This window comes from Alexandromys fortis, unplaced genomic scaffold (assembly GCF_014885135.2).
Source record: "Alexandromys fortis isolate MF-2015 unplaced genomic scaffold, M_Fortis_MF-2015_v1.1 scaffold_212, whole genome shotgun sequence".
Taxonomy (NCBI): domain Eukaryota; kingdom Metazoa; phylum Chordata; class Mammalia; order Rodentia; family Cricetidae; genus Alexandromys; species Alexandromys fortis.
Window position 1 is genome coordinate 2,081,326 of NW_026068091.1, and position 20,093 is coordinate 2,101,418.

The 20,093-nt window shown below is 45.5% G+C and overlaps 2 protein-coding genes across 7 annotated transcripts in view; one reads left to right on the forward strand and one right to left on the reverse strand.

Moving 5' to 3' along the window:
* Usp49 (ubiquitin specific peptidase 49) overlaps positions 1-18,154 on the forward strand; it is a 63,793-nt gene extending 45,639 nt beyond the window's left edge. For 4 of the 6 annotated variants that reach the window (XM_050122752.1, XM_050122748.1, XM_050122749.1 and 1 more), the window contains 5 exons: positions 3,617-4,991; positions 6,279-6,483; positions 10,771-10,879; positions 11,529-11,734; positions 12,336-18,154. In XM_050122752.1, the coding sequence (XP_049978709.1) occupies positions 3,645-4,991; positions 6,279-6,483; positions 10,771-10,879; positions 11,529-11,734; positions 12,336-12,526 (2,058 nt within the window). In that variant the 5' untranslated portion in view covers positions 3,617-3,644 and the 3' untranslated portion in view covers positions 12,527-18,154. The remainder of the gene's footprint in view (positions 1-3,616; positions 4,992-6,278; positions 6,484-10,770; positions 10,880-11,528; positions 11,735-12,335) is intronic. The other 2 variants (XM_050122753.1, XM_050122754.1) reach the window with 2 other exon arrangements.
* Positions 18,153-19,680, reverse strand: Tomm6 (translocase of outer mitochondrial membrane 6). Its single transcript, XM_050122764.1, has 3 exons — positions 19,537-19,680; positions 18,553-18,653; positions 18,153-18,377 (listed from the first exon to the last, which is right to left on the reverse strand). The coding sequence occupies exons 1-2, from the start codon at positions 19,662-19,664 to the stop codon at positions 18,557-18,559; spliced, it is 225 nt and encodes a 74-aa protein (XP_049978721.1). The 5' UTR covers positions 19,665-19,680; the 3' UTR covers positions 18,153-18,377; positions 18,553-18,556.
* Positions 19,681-20,093: the final 413 nt, after the last annotated feature.

A 20,093-nucleotide genomic window follows, 5' to 3' on the forward strand; every position in this document is an offset into this window, starting at 1 on the left:
AAAAAAAAAAAAAAAAAAAAAAGAGAGAGAGAGAGAGTAAATAAACTATGATGATTAAAAAATACTTGCTGAATTTACTTTCACATATACACCTGAGTCCAGGGTGTGCAGAGCATTTGTAAATGAAGTGTCTGGTCTACTCCAGTGCAGAGCTGCTGAGAGGCAGTCCGTTCTTTGCCAGTCACACTTAGGTTCGTTTGTTTAGAGTATTGAGTACCTGTCACACTGGTGATGTATGTGTCAAGTGAAAATTTAGAATTATTGTGGTCTTTGAGAATATGGAGAGAAGAATGCGCATGTCAGAAAATTACAAAGTAGAATTCCCTTTCTGTTAGTGGGGTTTGGGCCTGTTCTGAAATAAAGTCAGAACGCATGTGGGAGAGTCACACCTATTAGAGGTTGTGTTCCTTCTACTCTGTCTTGTATTGGATAAGGTAGTTGTTTTTATTTCGCATTACTTTGTGAGATTTCCATTTTGAGATCAGATGTGCTGTCCTTTGAGAAGCTAGTCTGCCTAGCTGGGGTGATTGGTGTGCTGCAAAGTGGCCTAGTGTTTTCCTGAATGGTGTACTCTGCCATGTGGCAGCTTAGTGAGTCACCTCTACAGATTTGTAATGGGGAAGGAAGCTGAGCAGGAAAGGGTATGCTTGATCATCTCCACAGAGACAGTGTGGGTTGTTGGGTTGTGGTCTGTGTTGTTTCTCTAGTTCATTTTAGCCTAGGAGCTAACTTTAAAAGACATTAGTCTTCAGGTGCTGTATTTCACAGTATCAGATTTGGTGGCAGCTAACTTCTGAAGATACATTAGGACAAAATGGGCATTTTCTGGGCATCAGAATCTCGTAAGAAGAGGTCATTAAGATATAAATCTGAAAGCCTCCACTCGGCTGGGCCTGGTGTGTTTAAACCTGTTATCACAGACTGTAGTCACTAGCCAGATAAGACTATATTGTTATGGTTTTTTGTTTGTTTGTTTGTTTGTTTGTTTGTTTACGACAGGGTCTCCCTGTGTAGCCCTGACTGGCCTGGCTGGCACTTGGTCTGTAGACCAGGCTAGCTTTGAACTCACAGAGATCCACCTGCCTCTGCGTCCCAAGTTCTGGGATTAAAGGCATGAGCCACTATGCTCAGCTTCTCCTGACTATCTTAATTAAAATTAATGAAATTAAAAGTTGAGTCCTGGCAGGCAGTGGTGACACACATCTTTAATCCCAGCATAGGAGGCAGAGGCAGGCAGATCTCTGTGAGTTCAAAGCCAGCCTGGTCTACAGAGCTGAGTTCCAGGACAGCCAAAGCTACATAGAGAAACCTTGTCTCAACCACGCCACCCCCCCCCCAAAAAAAAAGTTCAGTCCTTTAATCCCATTAGGCACATTTCAAGAGCTTGGTGGTCACATGTGACTAGTTACTACAGTATTGGAAAACGAGAGAGAGAATATTTTATTATTTTAGGCACTGTTGGTCTGAGTGGGAGAATTTAGGAAATAGCCAGGTACAGTGGAGCACACCTTTAATCCCAGCGTTCAGTAGACAGAGGCATGCCAGTCTCTGGCTCTATGTCACAAGTGCCAGGACAACGAGGGCTGCTAATGAAATGAGATTCTGCCTTTGGGCAAGTGAGAAGGGCTTTGGAAAATAAAATTCTTTCCGGTTTCTGAGTTCTTCATCGTAATTTGTTGGGTTAATGCAATGTTTATGTGTGAGAGACTTATCTCTGGAGTTTGTCTAAAATGGATATTTTGGCCATCTGCAGATTCCGACTCATCAGGTATGACATAGTAGGTGGGTGGGAGCCTGAGGAGATCTGATGCTGGTGGAGCTCAAGGACTGGTTTGAGAAACAGAAACATGCCGTTCCTGCTGCTTCTATGTTCCAGTAGCTGGTTTGAGAATATCGTGGGCAGATCCAGCTTGCACTGTCATGTGTTGAGTAGCATCTAACCCTTTCATCTCTTCATCAATATGTGTGTTGTGATTTGTCTGTGCCCCAGAAATGCTTATTTCGGACTGTTTCAAACTGGGAGAGTAATTCCTTCCCCTACTAGTGTTGAGGATTAACCATGTGCTCTGTCAGAGCTATATCCCCAGCCCCCGAGAAAGTTATTCTGATAATACTGGTCAAGCTATAATTGAACACTCAGGTCTTTGCCTTGTAACACAGGAACTCTTCTCTAGAGATTATGTCTCACCAAAATAAACAAACACATCTAGAGAAGTTACTTAACGGGTGCAAAGCTATAAATCAGTAGGAAATAATGAGAATAAGAATGAATAATGATTAGAAAGTAATGCAGTAGAAGCTAGTACTCACAGAGAAATCATTATCTTGATTAGGATAGTATAGATGACTTTCCTTTTTTGATTTGAGGAGTTTTTTCTTATTTATTTATTTTGGCATGTTTCATTTTTCCCATTGATCAGTAGTTAGTAAATCAGCCAACGTTAAAAAATAGAATAACATAAAAACAGAAACAAACAAAACAAAAAACAAAATCTTTTAGCCAGGCAGTGGTGGTGCACACCTGTAATCCTAGCACTGGGAGGCAGAGACAGGTGGATCTGTGAGTTCGAGGACAGCCTGGTCTACATAGTGAATTCCTGGACATCCAGAGCTACATAATAGTGAGACCCTGTCTCATAAATAAATAACTTTTAAGAATTTAGATAACTGCCTTTAGGACTTTGTTTTTCAAGACAGGGTTTCTCTGTGTAGCCCTAGCTGTCCTGGAACTCACTTTGTAGACCAGGCAGACCTCAGATTCACAGAGATCCACCTGCCTCTGCTTCTTGAGTGCTGGGACTAAAGGTGTGCACCACCCCTTAGCACCTTTAGGATGTTTTTAATCCTGGGAAAATTTAAGGTTTCCAAAGAATAATACATTTTAAAAATATTTGTTCATCTTAATCCCCTTGGATAAATTGCCTACTATATTTCCCTTATGAAGAATATTAAAAAGCCAGACATAGTGGTGCACACCAGTGATCCCAGAAGTAGGGGTACAGAGAAGGAAATCTCTGTGAGTTCCAGGCCAGCCGGGGCAACATAGTGAGACCCTATCTCAAAACACAGGCAGAAGGATTGCTACCAGTTTGAGCCAGCCTGGGCTACAAATTAAGTCGGTATCAAAACCAAAGGGAAGCAAGCTTGCCTCTGTTTTCTTATTTGTTTTGACTGGGTGGTTAGCTTGAAAACTGCTGTCCCAATAGCCACACCACCTCTTGTCCTATCAGATTTATTTGTCTACTTACTTTTCAGTAAAGACAGTGAGAGTTTTGTGATTCTCTCTACAGAATGTATCCTCTTTAGAAAGGCTAGCTTCTAAAATTGAGGCTGGGGCGCTGCCTCATTAGTTGTCATTTGACTTTCTTTTTCTTATCTTTTCCTGATTCTGCACCTCTGCTTTGAAATACACTGAAATTGACCTAAGGTTGTCGGGTTGGTTTGGAGACTTTTGTCTCTCTCCTGGTGGTACTTGAAATATCAGTTTCTGCTTTCAAAAGAACAAATTTTGAATTTAAAAATAAGTCTTGCACAGATATGCCAATTACAACTCCTTTTTTTCTAGGAAAATATTTTGCTGAAATTCTGCCTTTTTTTTTTTCCTTTTGGGGGGCAGATTAAGAGAGTGGCGACTGCTCTAAAACATGGATAGATGCAAACATGTAGGGCGGTTACGGCTCGCCCAGGACCACTCCATCCTAAACCCTCAGAAGTGGTGCTGTCTGGAGTGCTCCACCACGGAGTCTGCGTGGGCCTGCCTCAAGTGTTCCCACGTGGCCTGCGGCCGCTACATTGAAAACCATGCACTGAAACACTTTGAAGAGACCGGACACCCGCTGGCCATGGAGGTCCGGGATCTCTACGTGTTCTGCTACCTGTGCAAGGATTACGTGCTCAATGACAACCCCGAGGGGGACCTGAAGCTGCTGAGAAGCTCCCTCCTGGCGGTGCAAGGCCAAAAGCAGGACCAGCCCGCGAGGCGTGGGCGGATGCTACGGTCTACAGCTGCAGGCGAGGACGTGGTCCCACAGCAGCGCACTTCTCAGGGACAACCACAGATGCTCACGGCTCTGTGGTACAGGCGCCAGCGCTTGCTGGCCAAGACGCTGCGACTGTGGTTCGAGAAGAGCTCCAGGGGCCGAGCGCAGCTGGAGCAGCGGCGGCGGGAGGAGGCGCTGGAGCGCAAGAAAGAGGAGGCCCGGCGGCGGAGGCGCGAGGTCAAGCGGCGACTGCTGGAGGAGTTGGCCAGCGCGCCGCCGCGGAAGAGTGCGCGCCTGCTCCTGCACGCGCCTGGGCCTGTGGCCGTGCGCCCTGCTACCCTCGCTACCTCCCGGCGCGCGCCCGCGGCTACACTTAAGCCGCGCCGGCAGCCGGCGGTGGCCCCAGGTGTCACTGGCCTACGCAATCTGGGCAACACCTGCTACATGAACTCCATCCTCCAGGTGCTTAGCCACCTCCAGAAATTCCGGGAATGCTTCCTGAACCTCGACCCTTCCACCTCTGAGCACCTGTTTCCCCAAGCAACCAACGGGAAGGCTCAGCTCTCTGGTAGGCCAGCCAGCAGCTCTGCCGCAGAGTTATCAGTAAAGAGCCACCCTGCCCAGGGATACGAACCTCAAGGCTTCTGCTGGAACAGTGGAGCCTCGATCAGCAGAAGCCTGGAGCTCATTCAGAACAAGGAACCCAGTACAAAGCACATTTCCCTCTGCCACGAATTGCACACCCTCTTCCGAGTCATGTGGTCTGGGAAGTGGGCACTGGTATCGCCCTTTGCCATGCTTCACTCAGTGTGGAGCCTCATTCCCGCCTTCCGTGGCTACGACCAGCAGGACGCACAGGAATTTCTCTGCGAACTGCTGCACAAGGTGCAGCAGGAACTTGAGTCTGAGGGCTCCACGCGCCGGATCCTCATCCCCTTCTCCCAGAGGAAGCTCACCAAACAGGTCTTAAAGGTGGTGAACACCATATTTCACGGGCAGCTGCTCAGTCAGGTAGGTGTGTACCTACCTGAAGCAAGGTGGGAAGTTTGGGTGGTAGTTGGGCTTCCAGATCCCTGGGCTAACTAATTAGTATAGCCAGTATTTTTGAGACTTTGCATGTTTCAAAATGGTTGTTTGTACCTGACACTGTATGCTGGTGATGATGAAGGTGAATTTGAGGTTCTGTATGTCTTGATCTTTAGTCCAGTTTATAAAACTGAACAATTTGTGTAGAAAACTGTTTCCAAAGTCGTTTGAAAGAGCCTTTCCTTTTAAGTAGTAATTGGAACTATGCCAAAGGCCAAGTAAGCCTCCTTCCCGCTGCCCATAACCACCCCAAATATATGGTCCCCAGTAGCTCAGTGTGTTTTAACTATGCAGCTGAGGTTATTAAACTTCTGGTCCTCCTGACTCCATCTCTCAGTGCTGGATTATAGACTTCATGTCCTTATTATCTTTCATTTTCAGGATCAAGACCATGTCAAGACTTAAGCAAAGATTCCCAGGCCTAATAAAAATATGCACAAAAAGAATTATTATAGATTTTTAAAAATAAAGGGTGGACAACGTAAGGAGAATTGGGTAAAGCCTCTCCACTGAGTTACAGAGGTCTTGTGCCTCACTTGTTAAGATTTTGGGAAGTATGATGAGTAGTCTAGGAAGGGAAACGGAGGGCTTTCTCCTTCCTTTCTGCATGTGAAATGGCATCTGGGAATATTATGGTATAAGAGCAAGTCTGACCACAGCATTCTGAGGTGCAGCAGATGGGACATTGTAGGAAATGGGTAGTCACCACCGCAGCACTTGAGAGGCTGAAGTAAGAGAAACCAGAATTCAAGGCCAGCTGGGCTATATAATGAGTTCTAGTGAGATTTTCTGTTAAAGGAAAATAAGAATGAGGGGAGTATGGGAGAAAGGGAAGGAAGGAAGGTAGAAGAGGTAAATTTGCTCCCTGGAAGGACCAAGTGAGAAGAATTTGTGGGTTCACAAAGCAGACAGTGGCCTGCCAGTTCTCTTAGCCCAACGAATGCCTCCGAGGTAACTTGCTGTCTCCACTGAGGCAGCATTCATTGGGAGAGAAGGGGAAAAGCAGGGGTGCCCTGTGGCTCCTCAGTTACAGCATGGTTAGAAATGCAGCTGTGCACAATATGTCCCGATGCTTTTACTACAGTTATTTAAGTTCTTATTAACCTTTTTGGGAGAAGTGGTTGGTGATTTTATGTCTTCTTTACAACAAGCAAAATTGTATGTGGGAAGCATGGAAACTATATAATCTGCAAACCAATCTTGTCATTCTAGGTTACATGTGTATCATGCAATTATAAATCCAATACCATTGAGCCCTTTTGGGATCTGTCCCTGGAATTCCCTGAACGCTACCACTGCATAGAAAAGGGGTTTGTCCCTTTGAATCAGACAGAGTGCCTGCTCACTGAGATGCTGGCCAAGTTTACCGAGACAGAGGCCCTGGAGGGAAGAATCTACGCTTGTGACCAGTGTAACAGTGAGTGCTGCATGGAGAGGGCGGGGATTGCAACTGGAATACAATCTAAGGAGCTGCTTTTGACCCTTTAATCAAAAGAAATGTGGAGACACTAAGTGGGTCTAAACCATCTTTTAAAGATATTTTTATGTCTCTATAAAAAACTAAGATGGACTTTACATATTAAAAACAGACCTGGGCCAGTGAGATGGCCCAGTGAGTAAAGGTTCTTTTACACAAGTCTGGTGACCTGAAATTCAGTCCTTAGAACCCAGAGAGGTAGCTAGAGAGAACAGATTGCCATAGCACACACACCTATGTACACACACTTTAACACTGAAAACAATGGCCTAAGATAAGAATTGTGCCTCCTTTGACCCTTCTGACTGATAAGTGTATGAATGTGGTTTCTGAAACAGGCTGTGGGAGCATTAGTACTTAGCTTCATAATACTGTGGGGTCCCAGGCTCACACATGTAGTCTGATAGTTCTTATTTAGCCTAAATTCAGGTGGCATACCCCATTTGAGTGCTGTAGGATAAAAAAGTATGTTTTTGTACTGAGTCTGTGTCATTGGTTTAATTTAAATTTCTGTGTGGTTACATGGACATGTGCAGGTCCTTCTCTGTCATTATATTCACACCTAGTGCTTCTGCTGGCCCAGCATGCATAGATAGACGTGCACTGCAAATGTATGGGTGCTTGTGTCTGGTGATGGTATTTAAAGATTGGCTTGTTTTTATGTGTGTATTTCCCTATGCACCATGTGACCATTTGAAGTCAGAAGAGGGCTTCAAATCTGCTAGAACTGGCTTTGAGCAGCCATGTGGGCCTTGGGAACCAGACCTGAGTTGTCTTGCAGAAGCAGCCAGTACTCTGATGCTGAGCAATGTCTCCAACCCTGGTGTCGGATTTTATGACCTAATAAAGATTTAGAAATGAAAAATACAAAGTTATGTAATTTATGTATTAACACAATTGTTAATCCCACCAATTGAGAATAAGACCACTACCACAGTTTAAAGCCAAATTTGAAGCAATTTTTAATTAAGTAATGGCCAGGTGGGTGGGCTCTGGCCAAATCCATAACCAGGTTCCTGGGAAACAGCCAAGAATCACAGTTTGCAGTGGCTTAAGAAGGAAAACTCACAATTCATGGCATTCCCCATCAGGTCCAATCAGGGGCAAGCATATATACTGACATATTTCCTGCCTGCGAACCCCTGCCCCCCATGTTACCAAGCACATCCGGTGCAGACAGGTCAAACAAGGGGAATGAAGAACAAGTGTTGTCGTCTCCCATGAACAACAGCCCCCAGTGTTTAAGGAACTGTCTGTCCTTGAGCAAGGGGCTTGCAGACCAGAGGCATTTTTTATTTCGAGGATCTCTTAGGCATAGTAATTAAAATTTAAAATGTAACTTTGGCTCTCACACAATGACCTGGTATCAGTTTATTACTTTATATTAATTGTTTGGAGTATATGCTGGGTTTGGGGGGGCATTTTCTATGTTTTTGCTTTGTTTCTTTGTTTGTTTAATACTGGGTTTCTCTATTGTATAGCCCTGGCTGTCCTGGAACTCCACTATGTAGATTAGGCTGGCCTCAAACTCAGAGATCTGCCTTCCTCTGCCTCCTGAGTGCTGGGATCAAAGGCATGGACCACCACACCTGGCCAAAGCTTTTTACCTGTAAGAAACAGAGGGGCATTAACAACTTTGTATCATTTTTGGATGTGACAGATTAGGTAGGAAATACTCAGTTTTTTTCAGGAAGTAATTTTTTTTTTCTGGATTAGTCAGGCCTTCTCTATGCTCTATGCCCTGCTAATGCAGAAAAAAGGCCCAGCAGGCATAAACTGCATTGGTGTGGTGCTTGTGAAACTTAAGGAATGTCTCTCTTCTTCCTCTCTGTGTCTTGTCTTAACTAAACGGAGACAGAGCTGGTCCATCTCAGCTGGGTCAGCAATTTCTTCTCTGTGTGAACTTTCATTGAGGGAAACAGACAGTCCACCTCGTTTTCATCTTAGCTCATGTACTCCCTCTGCTGTGGACTGTGGTCACTGCCAGCTAGTCCTCAAAGGCTGATGAGCAGGAGTGGAAAAGTTGGGCAAAGCCCTTCTCTGGGTGCTTCTTTGCATATTCCACATGTCATGACTGCATGGCTGGTCAAAGTTCTGTAGCAACACATGCACTCTGCTGCAGTCTGCCCTGAGCAGCTAGCCCTCCCTTCATGCCTTGTTGTCACAGAGGGCTGTTTTCACAAGTGCCACAAACAGGACTTGAAATCAGATGCCATGCTTTCTACTCTGAGCCCTGAGAGCAACAGCTTAGAGACAAGCAGCTGGACCACCTCTAAGTGATCAGTAAAGTGCTTACAGAGGTCTCCAGTTGAAACACAGAAGGTTTTATTCGCATTGTCTATTTTCTAAGGATTTAAGGCTCCATTTCACTCACAAGTCTATAGTTTAGAAACAAAATTAGAGTCAGCATTTGTTCTTTTGGTTTAGACCAGTGGTTCTCAACCTTCATAACGCTGCAACCTTTTAATACAGCTCCTCATATTGTGGTGACCCCACCAATAAAATTATTTTCATTTCTACCTCATAACTGTAATTTTGCTATTATAATGTAAACACCTGTGTTTTCCAATGGTCTTTGGCAACCCCTGTGACAAAAGGATCATTTGACCCCTTTGGGGTCATCACCCAGAGGTTGGGAACCACTGGACCAGATGAAGCTGGCTACCTTCCCACCTTGTCTATAAGAAACACACTTCAGGGGCTGGAGAAATGGCTGCTCTTCCAGCGGTCTGGAGTTCAATTCCCAGAACCCACATGGTGGCTCACAACCAACTATAATGAGATCTGTATGCCCTCTCTTGGCATACAGGCATACATGCAAATAGAACACTGTATATATAATAAATAACTCTAAAAAAAGAGAAAGAAACACATTTCAGCCAGGCAATGGTGGCACATGCATTTAACCCCAGCATTCAGGCGGATCTTTGAGTTTGAGGCCAGCCTGGTCTATAGAGTAAGTTGCCAGAACAGGGAGGCTAAGAGGGTACGGGGTGTGAGAGACAAAGAAAGAGAAATATATTTTAAATCTGTGGCATAAAAACACAGAACTACTGCCCTAGTTAGCTTTCTGTTGCTGTGATAAACAACATTATCAACAGCAACTTGGGGAGGAAAGGGTTTATTTTAGCCTATAGGTTATATGCGGTTCATCAAGGGGAGTCAAGGAAGGAACTCAAGGTAAGAGTTTGGAGCAGAAACCCTGGGGGAAAGCTACTTCCTGGCTTTCTTCCAAGCTCCAATCAGCTACCTTTCTTATGCCATCTAGGCCCAGTTGCCCATCAGTAGTGCACCCACAGTGGGCTATACTCTCCTATGTCCATCTACAATCAAGGAAATCCCACACATACATGCTCACAGGCCAATCTGATGTAACCAGTTCTTCAATTAGGACCCCTCTTTCCAGGTGTATCAAGGTGACAACTAAAATTAGCCATCACAACTACCAAAGTTTATTTTTTTTAAAGTTTATGTATAACATAAACAAAACATGTTGGGAAAAAAACTGCTTTCATATTCTGTCCTTTAGTAATGATAATTTATCATCTTTTTTAAGCGTTAAATATATGTAACATTCAAAAAATATACCTCCTCGTGAGGGAGCTGAGGCTCAGAGTTTAATTATAAGGAGGAAGTTCAGCTAGGCCTGTCTGTGAAAAGAAAAAGCTCTTTAAACATAAAGTGAATGATAATTTAAGTGATAGGGATGTAAAAGCATAGAACCCTGGTGTTCAACTCTGTGTTCACTGTGGTAGCAGCCGTCTATTGTATTCCAAGAAAGTCATGACACCTGAAATATACTACCCAGCACCCATATCACCTCTGGAAGCTGCTGGTGGCAAAAATTTAAAAGCAGATGTATCAGGATCAGGTTTGGCTGCTTTTAAAAGCCCAATAACAGTGACTGTCATATAAAAGAATCTGGAGGACATCCCAAGGCTAACATGTGGCTGCACAGACATCAAGGAATGCAGGATCCTATTGTTTCACTATCGGGGTTTAAAGCTCCTATCCTCAAAGTTAACTCAGGGTCCCATCACCCTTTTCATCTTAGCCACAACTTCAGAGCCACTGCATTTGGGCCTGTGAAGCTGGGAAATGCAGACATATTTGGGATGTGTCACATTACTACCATAAATAAAACTAAGGAGAAAGTCTATTGAGTGGCCAGTGACTGTGGTTGATGCTCCTCACTTCCTATGTCTTATACCTTTCCAAACCATATAGGCAAACGACGAAAATCTAACCCCAAACCCCTTGTTCTGAGTGAAGCCAGAAAGCAGTTAATGATCTACAGACTACCTCAGGTCCTCCGGCTGCACCTTAAAAGATTCAGGTGAGCTTTTGGATGAGCTGCCTCGAGGGCTTGGGAAGGACAGGTGTCTTTTTTTTTGGTATGAGAAGGAGAAGCCTGTTTCTGTGGCACCTTGCAATTGCTGTGGAGAGTCAATGGTTCTTGTCCAGTAAGAAAAGCTGATGTTGGAGCCAGCAGCCTGGGGTTCAGCCCTCTTGCCTTGTTTCATTTCTAGCTTGCACCCAGTGTCTGCCAATCCTCTCCTAGCCTTGTTTGGGCTTACACAGATTCATCCCAAGGATTCAGTTTAAAATAACAATGAAAGGGGCAAGTAACAGACTATACAAAGGCCATGCATCAACTGTTTCTTTCTTAGGTTTTTTTCAAAACAGGGCTTCTCTGTAGCTTTGGAGCCTGTCCTAGAACTCACTCTGTAGATCAGGCTGGCCTCAAAGTCACAGAGATCCTACCACCTCTGCCTCCCAAGTGTTGGGATTAAAGGTGTGTGCCACCGTTACCCAGCTCTGAACCGTTCTTCAGGGGTTTGTAGGTTCAAATACTCCATGGAACTGTCACAGCAGATATGAACATGGATTAGTGGGGGGGGGGGGGCAAAAGGAGAAACAAAAGTTATTTTCCTAGCTTCTTGTTTAACTAGTTTAATGAGTAAGAAATTCATTCCATGTTATAGGTGGTCTGGCCGTAATCATCGTGAGAAGATTGGGGTCCATGTCGTCTTTGACCAGGTATTAACCATGGAACCTTACTGCTGCAGGGACATGCTCTCCTCTCTTGACAAAGAGACCTTTGCCTATGATCTCTCCGCAGTGGTCATGCATCACGGGAAAGGGTTTGGCTCAGGACACTACACAGCCTATTGCTACAACACAGAGGGAGGTGCGTGCGCTTTACTCTGTAGGGTCGGGGACGTGGAAAAGGGTTGGTTTGTTCACACTGTATTGCTTTGCATTATTTCCATCCCCCTGGGTCAGCTAGGGACAAATTAGATACATTAAGATTCAGTGAGAAGCTTAATGAAAGTTGGGGGTTTGGTAAGGATATAAGGTTATGCTTAGGAATGAACAGAACTAACCATATCTAAGTACTTAGATCTAGCGCTGGAGGTTAGTACAGTATCATCAGTAGTATTAATTACTGATGGAATTTCTGCAGACCTCAGCTTCCTTCTTGGTCATGCAAAAAGAATGGGGCTTTTTAACTTCACGGTGATATGTTACAAATCTCTAGTCCCACTCAAATGACTCTGAGGACATTTGGGACACTGTGGAGACAATAAAAAAAGATAAGGAAACAAGGACAAAATTGGTCCATCAGTACCGAAGACAAGAGTCTTTTTGGTGATAGTGGGGTGACCCTGCCTCCTCACCAGTAATCAGAAGGTGGCTCTGTCCCCCGCATTCTCTCCCCATCTCCTGGCAGCAACTGTCTAGAGATGTAAACTAGCTTGTCATTTTCTCTTTCTCTTTTGGTTTCCTAGGTTTTTGGGTCCACTGCAATGACTCAAAGCTGGATGTATGCAGTGTCGAGGACGTGTGCAAAACCCAGGCCTACATCCTTTTTTACACTCGAAGAACAGTTCAGGGCAGTGCAAGACTCTCAGAAACCCAACTCCGAGCTCAGGTGCAGTCCAGCAGCAAGGACGAAGGCAGAACATACACGCTCCCCTGACTGGGAGGCATGCATTAAAATGCCCTTACCTTTTTCCTCATGGGTAATAAGGCTTGCACAGTAACAGATCACTGGGCTTGCCTCTCTAGGCCTAAAGGAGAGAATGCCAGGTGATTCCTGTCCTGTCAAAAAATTGGTAGTCACTTTTGAAAACATTTGAAAATTCCCTCCTTTCATAAAACAAATCTAAAGGAGTAACTTCTATGAAGATTCTTTTGTCAGTTGCTTCTGGATAATTGAAGGACCTGGAGGGGGGTGGGCAAGTGATCGCCCAGCCAGGAGAGCAGCCATGTCTGTCTTCTCTCTGTCATGAGCCCCCTACTAATCAGGATCTTTCTGCAGCACTTCACAGAGCACATGAGGAGGGGCCCAGGGCTGGCAGCTGGTGGGAAAGATTGGTTCCAAAGTGGAAGGTAACGCCACAGGATTTATCTCATAGAAGAGGTGACCATCAAGGGAGTGAGGGGCATGGAGCAGATCTCCCTGTGCCAAATAGGAAGGCTTTTGAGAGCTAGGCTTCTCCTGAGCTGCCGTCATCTCGCTCGCACTGACTGGGAGACGGGGCCTAGCAGCCCTTTCCCTTTGAAGAGGCAGTCATAGGAGGCACAGACCAGCGCATGGTCGGTCTGCGCATGTTAAGCCGGACACTCCTGACTCCTCCAGTCCTGTAGCAGGACCCTGGCTCAGGTCTGGAACCAGCTCGTGGTTTGGGTCAGTGGTCAGAAGCCTTCTCAGAATTTGGGAAGGCGAGTGGGGATTGTCCCAGTGCCTGCTGCCCTAGGGTCTCACCTTGTGTGCTATGTAGCTTCTCTCCTGCACCTACACCATTGGTGCTCACAAGGTTTGGAGCTTTCGCTTCCCTAGGAACTGACCGTGTGTCCAGCTCTTGGCTGTGGCCTTTCATGTTCTCTTCCCACTCTGCTACCCATTCTCTCCTGCCCTCAGTCCATGAAGGAGAGAGACTCTTTGTCTTTTACTCTGCTATTAGTAAAAACACATCTTTAAAATTTGCTCCATTTCTAAATGGAGTCAAATGCCCAGACAGAAGTACAGTAAACTCTCATTCTCTCTGCAGTGACCTGTGCAGTACCCACAGCCTCTCCTGTGAATAAGTAGCGTGTGTTAATGTAGTACAGTTGTCACTTGAAGGGAGTTGAAGGGGTGGGGCACAGAGACAGTGAGGCTAAAGGAGGCACTGTTCCATTTCCCAGGCACACCGTAGTATTTACTGCTGCCCTCATTGGAGATGACCTCTTGTAGGCCTGCCAGACATCACTGAGACATGGAAGAAATCAGACAGAAAACAGCTCCCTGACAGGGATGGTGGCTAGATTTAAACTTGCTTTTTTACAACACTGTGAGGTTTCTGTATTAGCTTTTATTTGGAAGCGATAATGTATGGCATTTTTGTGCTGTTTGGTTTTTACTGTCTACTGCAGGCTTTTTTGTGAGCTTTGCACGGCCTCCTCCTCTCCAGGACACTGTTTTAAAGTGTCCCAGTTGTCCACGCTGCCTGAGGTTCTGATAGAAAGCTGTACCCTGAGGTCCACATTACCAAGGTACATGATAGTGATTTGTTACCATGGTAGCAAAGCCCATTCAAAAACAAAGCTCGGTGTGCTGGTACACCCCTGGAAGGATGGCACTTGCTTGGGTGAGGCAAGAGGATTATGAGTTTGAGGCTACATTGTGAGACCTTGTCTGAAAAATGAAAATAACAAACTATTGGGAGTAAAAAAGGAAACAAGACTGGATTGCACCTCATCTTAAACCCTGTGTTATTTGTTCCAGAAAGAGAACTTGCAGGCAGAGAATACAGATCTGACTGTTTAGAGGGGAAAACATTAATCAGTATAAACACTTAAAGGAAAATTAGAAGGTTCTAATTCAATTTTAAAAAAAAGTTTTATATCAACTATCAGCAAGACCAGTAAGCAGAATGGGGACTTTATGTTTAGCTGACCTGAACACCCATATATGAGATTAATGAGTTAAAATGAGTTCTAACTAAAACTAGCTGTCTCCACTGAGCCACCCTCATCAAGGTGCCACCGCAACCACAGACAGCACTTCAGGCAGCAGGAGCAGTAGCATGAATCTGTTGTAGAAGCACTGTGCACTGTCTGGGCTGCTGTGCTGTGCTGTGCTCTCTCTGCTGCCTGCAGTGGCATCACACTGAAACATTCTGAAGAGAACAGATAGACTTTGACTAGCTGGTCCCAGGCCAAATGCCAGGTGCTGCTCTGCCAGCAGCAGTCTCTCTCTCTCTCTCTGAACCCTTTGTAATCGGCTGGTGTGTTTACTTACCACTGTAGCCAGCCAAGATGAATACACCCCAGCCCTCAAAAATGATTTCTTACCTCAGTCTAGCCTGGCCCTCATGCTTGTGGTTGCCTCTAAGAACAGCACCCATGCTAGTGCAGAAGTAGCAGGGATACCCGTGGCAGCCAGAAACTGCAGCTCTCATCAAACGGCAGGCAGAGCTCTTGCCCGCTTTACCAGCTTTAACCAGCCCCTCTGGCTGAAATGGGAGGGCAGTGCCACATGGTAAAGAACTTCTAGATGTCTCTAAAAATGCCATGAATAAAGCTGTAAACTGTAGAAGTGTTCGTGTGTCCTATGGACTCGATAGCAGAGTTTATTTTTGTTCACGATGGCAAGGCTTCTAGAGTCCATGGTCGTGTGAGTCCCCCTGCTCTGGTTATGCCTTCAGCTTCATCCACATTCAGGGGACAAACCAATGCGGTGGGCTGGCTGGCAGTGCTCCGGAGTGCTGAGAGGTCGACAGTAGTGCAGAATGAAAACATGGTGGCGGGGGCGGGGGGGCATTTGTTTTACTGATAAAGCTTTGTGAACTAATTTTATACAATTCATAAAATTTGGTGCCTTGTTCTTAATTACAGTTTGCATGAGATTGAAAAGTTAAGGGGAAGGGTTCCTTTTTGTTATGTCAAGTGGCAGGTGGATCTGTAGTGTTTAAAGGGTATGTGCTATCAGATTTTATAGAACATTGTTATCTCCTGTGTATGAATGCAAATTGTCCTTACCAGCAAGTTCTTGAGTTCCAGTGTCCATAATTGTATTTATAATCTTCCATCAGATAGCTGTCTTTCAAGACAGCCAACATACATTACTGATGTTCATTGCCTCTTGTATATGCTGAACATTAATGCTGACCTTTTCTGGAAAGTGACCCTTTCCTGAATGTGTACCACATCCCTATCTGGGGTTGCAGCTTATGTGTGGAAGGGTTTCCAGCTAGTTGGGAGAGCCAAATGATCAGAAGTTAGGCAATCAATGGCAGTGGAATCTTCAACAATTCTGGAGTCCTTCTGCACAAACCATCAGGAAGCAGTGTAGGAAACAATCCCCCCACATGTGAACCTTTAGATTGTACAACAAACCAGTACACTGTGTAATATGCAGAGTGAGTGATGCAAAAATGATGTCCCTGACACCACCACTCTCAGGACTTCCTGAGCAGATGCAGCTGTGATGGTGCTAAGTGACTGGAAGGTTAGCAAGACTCGGGCTGTTCACAGCCTGTCTTTCACTCCAGCCCAAGGGTTTCCGCTGAGCTCGTGAGACTTCCCCAACGGTGTTGACAGGCTCGCCATTCAAAGCGCATTTGGTACTGGGTCTCTCAGCTCAGTTCCTAACTGGGACTAATTAGGTAAAGAGTGCATCTTTGGGGTGAAATTTTCCAGGGTCAATTGGTTTTTACCAGCTAAGAGTGGTGGTAAAACTCCTTCTCAGGGTTGTGCATGTCATCTCTTCCACATTCCTGTCTGCTCTCAGTCCAGGATTATCCTTTAACCGCCATTTACTTGTCAACTCACACATGGCTCTAACCACACCACAGCTTAGTAGCTATGGGCAAGCGGTCACTTTTGCTAACTCTGTCCATACTTATGCTGGCATGTTTCTTTTAAAATACAACAGCTGCTGACGAAATAGCTCACTGCTACGGCACTTAGCTAGCATGCCTAAGACAATGGGTTCCAGGTCACGTAAACCAGTTCAAACAAACTGCCAAACCAGCATTATGACTTCAAAAAGCAAGAGTAAAGTTACTTGAGATTATATCTTAAATTTGGAATGAAAAAAAAACTATATTTTTAAAAGCTATGTCTTAATTCTATCTAGATTCTGATTTTCAAAATAGATTTTTTTTTTTAACTAACTAGACTACTCAGCTATAGGATCATATAGCACACTTTAAGGTTTTATTCTTCAAAACAACAAAACCAGGCTGCTATTTCCTAGCTTAGCTGTGGTCATGTGGGGTTCTGCATCTATAATACAGCTTACAAAGCTGCTTCCTAGTCACTTTATGGGCCTTTGGAAGTAATGGCTTCAAATCCAAGCCTTATCCATGTATTCATAGTCATGACCCTGCGGCCCCCCCCCCCCCTTTTCAAGGCATGGTCTCACTGTGTAGCCCTGGTTAGCCTGGAATTTAGACGAGGCTGGCCTCAGAGATCCACATGCCTCTGGGATTAAGTATGTGCCATGAAGCCCAGTCTCTTAATAGTTTCTAAAACAGACTTCAGAGTATCTGTGACTCAGAAAAAACTCTAGGATCTTGATTCATGTGAAGCCAATTCTAGGCCTGAATTTACTCACAGTTTCTGCTGGCCCGCATCACATCACACAGGTTCTTCATTCACAAGAAAATGGTATCCCCAGCCCGAATCATACATGGCTTAGTCAGTGCAGTGCTTACCTAGCAAGCCTAAGGCTCAGAGTTTGATCCCAGGCATGGTAGAGCACACTTGGACTCCCAACTGTGGGGGCAACAAGATAAGGAGTTCAAGACCATCTTCAACTGAGGCCAGCCTAGGCTGCAGATACCCTGCCTCCAAAATAAAAAAAGCTTTTCCCCCCGCTTTCTTTCGGTGGGTGTTTGGAAGTCACATCATGAGTTTCTGGAAAGCAGCCAGCAGTAACTCTGTCATCGTCATGTAGCTGTGGCCCAGTTACACTGGCCCTTCTCATTCGTGCCCTGTAACCCAAGACCAGTTCCAAAGGGGCCTTTGCACAAAAAAGCAGTATTTTTTTTTTAATGCCAGTAAATTTGACTAAATGAGACTCTGGAGAGCCTACTTTTAGCACCACCTTGTCCCACGGCCACAGGCGTCTCTCCACAGAACACAGACAGTGGCACTAGCGTAAGCCTGGGGTAGGAAGTTGCTTCCTTGTGCCCACTAACAAGCTGACTCCACCCACACATCAGTGCTCTCTTCTGCCACCAAATCTCACTCTATTCCAAAAACAGTGCCTCCCTGGTTCCTGGAAAACCCACCTGGTGAACTAAAATGCCCAACAACACCTAATGGCTTCTTCCCCAGGAATGCTCACCAGCAGTAACTCCTCGAGAATCAGCTGTGCAGTTCAGCTTTATCACTGTGGAGCAGGAGGTTCCCTTTCAATTTTTTTTTTCTATTCTCTTTTTTAAATGAGACAAACATCTCCATTACAATTCATGTTTGGGGCTCACTGCTGTCTCTTGAGTGTGAAACACAAATCATGTTTTGTTTTGTTGTTTTGTTTTTTTTTTGGTTTTTGTAAAATGACTTTTTACACCGTGGTTTTGAAATAAGTTTCTTATTAAAAGATTAAAACGTCTTTGTGTGCAGGCTTTATTTGAAATCTGTTTTAAGAACCATGACTACTCCTCGGGACAAGGGCAGAAATGTAGGGATGCACACACAGCTGTGCAGTCAACATCTGAGCTGAAGCTGGGGGCTGCCCAGGGGGCGGAGGTTCAGCTGCCATGGGGGTAGTATCATGTGGTGGTCCTAGACAGTAGGCTGTCTTGGGAAGTTTGAGTACACAGGAATTCCATTCTCTGCAACCAGATAACAGGTGGTATTAGAAATTGGAAAACAAAAAGGAAACTGCTTTCACCTAGAAATCCAAGAGTGATGATTTACACCAAGTCTCTCCTACTTTCTGTGAATAGCTCAACAGAACTGCTGTCTTTCAGAGCTGGAATATGCAGAGACAGAAAATTAAGTGCTTACTTGGCTACACCCCTGGCTGAGGTGCCATCAAATCAATGTCACTCAAGTTCCTGGCCAGCCAAACTCCCGCAGCAAAGAGTCCCAAATTGAGGATCAAGTTCCTGAGTAGAAAATATATTTCATTAACCCTGAGGTCACTGAGTTTGATGGAGCTAATAACATACCATGGGAAGTTTACGTCAACACCACCATCTGGAGGTTTTGATCAACACTATGTCGCACAATATGCACGTGAGAATTTGGAGATATATCTATTCCTAACACAAGCAAAGGCCAACTTAACACTCTAACATAAAATTCCGATTTATGCCTTGGCATCTCTTCCCTGCCTCCTAGGTCAGGGTGACTTTTTTTTTTTTTTTTTTGGTTTTTCGAGACAGGGTTTCTCTGTGGCTTTGGTTCCTGTCCTGGAACTAGCTCTTGTAGACCAGGCTGGTCTCGAACTCCCAGAGATCCGCTTGCCTCTGCCTCCTGGGTGCTGGGATTAAAGGCGTGCGCCACCACCGCCCGGCTCAGGGTGACTTTTTAAAAATAATACATTCAGCCAAAGCTACAGAGAAACCTTGTCTCGAAAATCAAAAAAAAAAAATCATTAAATTGTATGTGTGTGATACTGCATGTTGACACAGTGCAAGTGTGGAGATCAGAGTACAACCGCAGGAGTTGGTTATCTCCCTCCACCTTGCGGGTACCAGGGATCTAACTCAAGTCCTCAAGCTTGGCGGCAAACGCTTCCACCCGCTGAACCATCGCTACAGCCCAGGTCGACATTCTAGATACCTTGAGAAGCACGTGACAGATATTTTTGACATCAATGCATTTTACGAGCCTACGGCCTCAGCAAAACACAGAAAGTTACCACGAAACCATTATGTTGTCAATGTGGTTAAAAAACAAAAACAAAAAAACCACCTAGGATTGCCAGCCTCACTAGGAAGGGAAATACAAGTTTATGAGGATCAGAGAGGGGCCAGCCTCGGTTACCTCCGGAAATCGTTCCGATCGGTGGCGAAGCGATAGACGCCGCGGAGCCAGTCTCCCACGTTGTCTGGAACCTCGGGGGCCTCGTTGGCCGAGCCGGAGGCGCTCACTGCCATCCCACTAGAAGCCATAACAGCACCCGGGCACCTCCACAGAGCCTGCGCGCAGCTCAGAGTCGGCGCTGTCTGATCGCGCAACTTCCGACCCCGCACTTCCGCCTACTGGTAATGAGACGCAAGAAGACCCGCCCCCGGCTGCTTCCACGAGCTTGGACCCCAGGTCGGAGGTGGAGCCGGTGCTCGCTGCCCCACCTCCCGGTGCCTGGGGCGTGTTACCCGTGCAGCGCCACCTTTCCGTTAGTTTAAGCAAGGTGCTGACGGTGGGGCTAAACTCAGCCCTTGGGGATAGGGGTTAGCTCACCCAGGAAGTTCTGGGCAGTGGTGTTTCCCCAAGAAACTTTTCTACAGGTTAGAGAACGTGCAGTGTGGATGGGACTGTCCCGCGTGTCTGACTGCCTTCAGTCTCGGGTTCTTTCCACTGCAGTCTTGTTACCCTGTTTC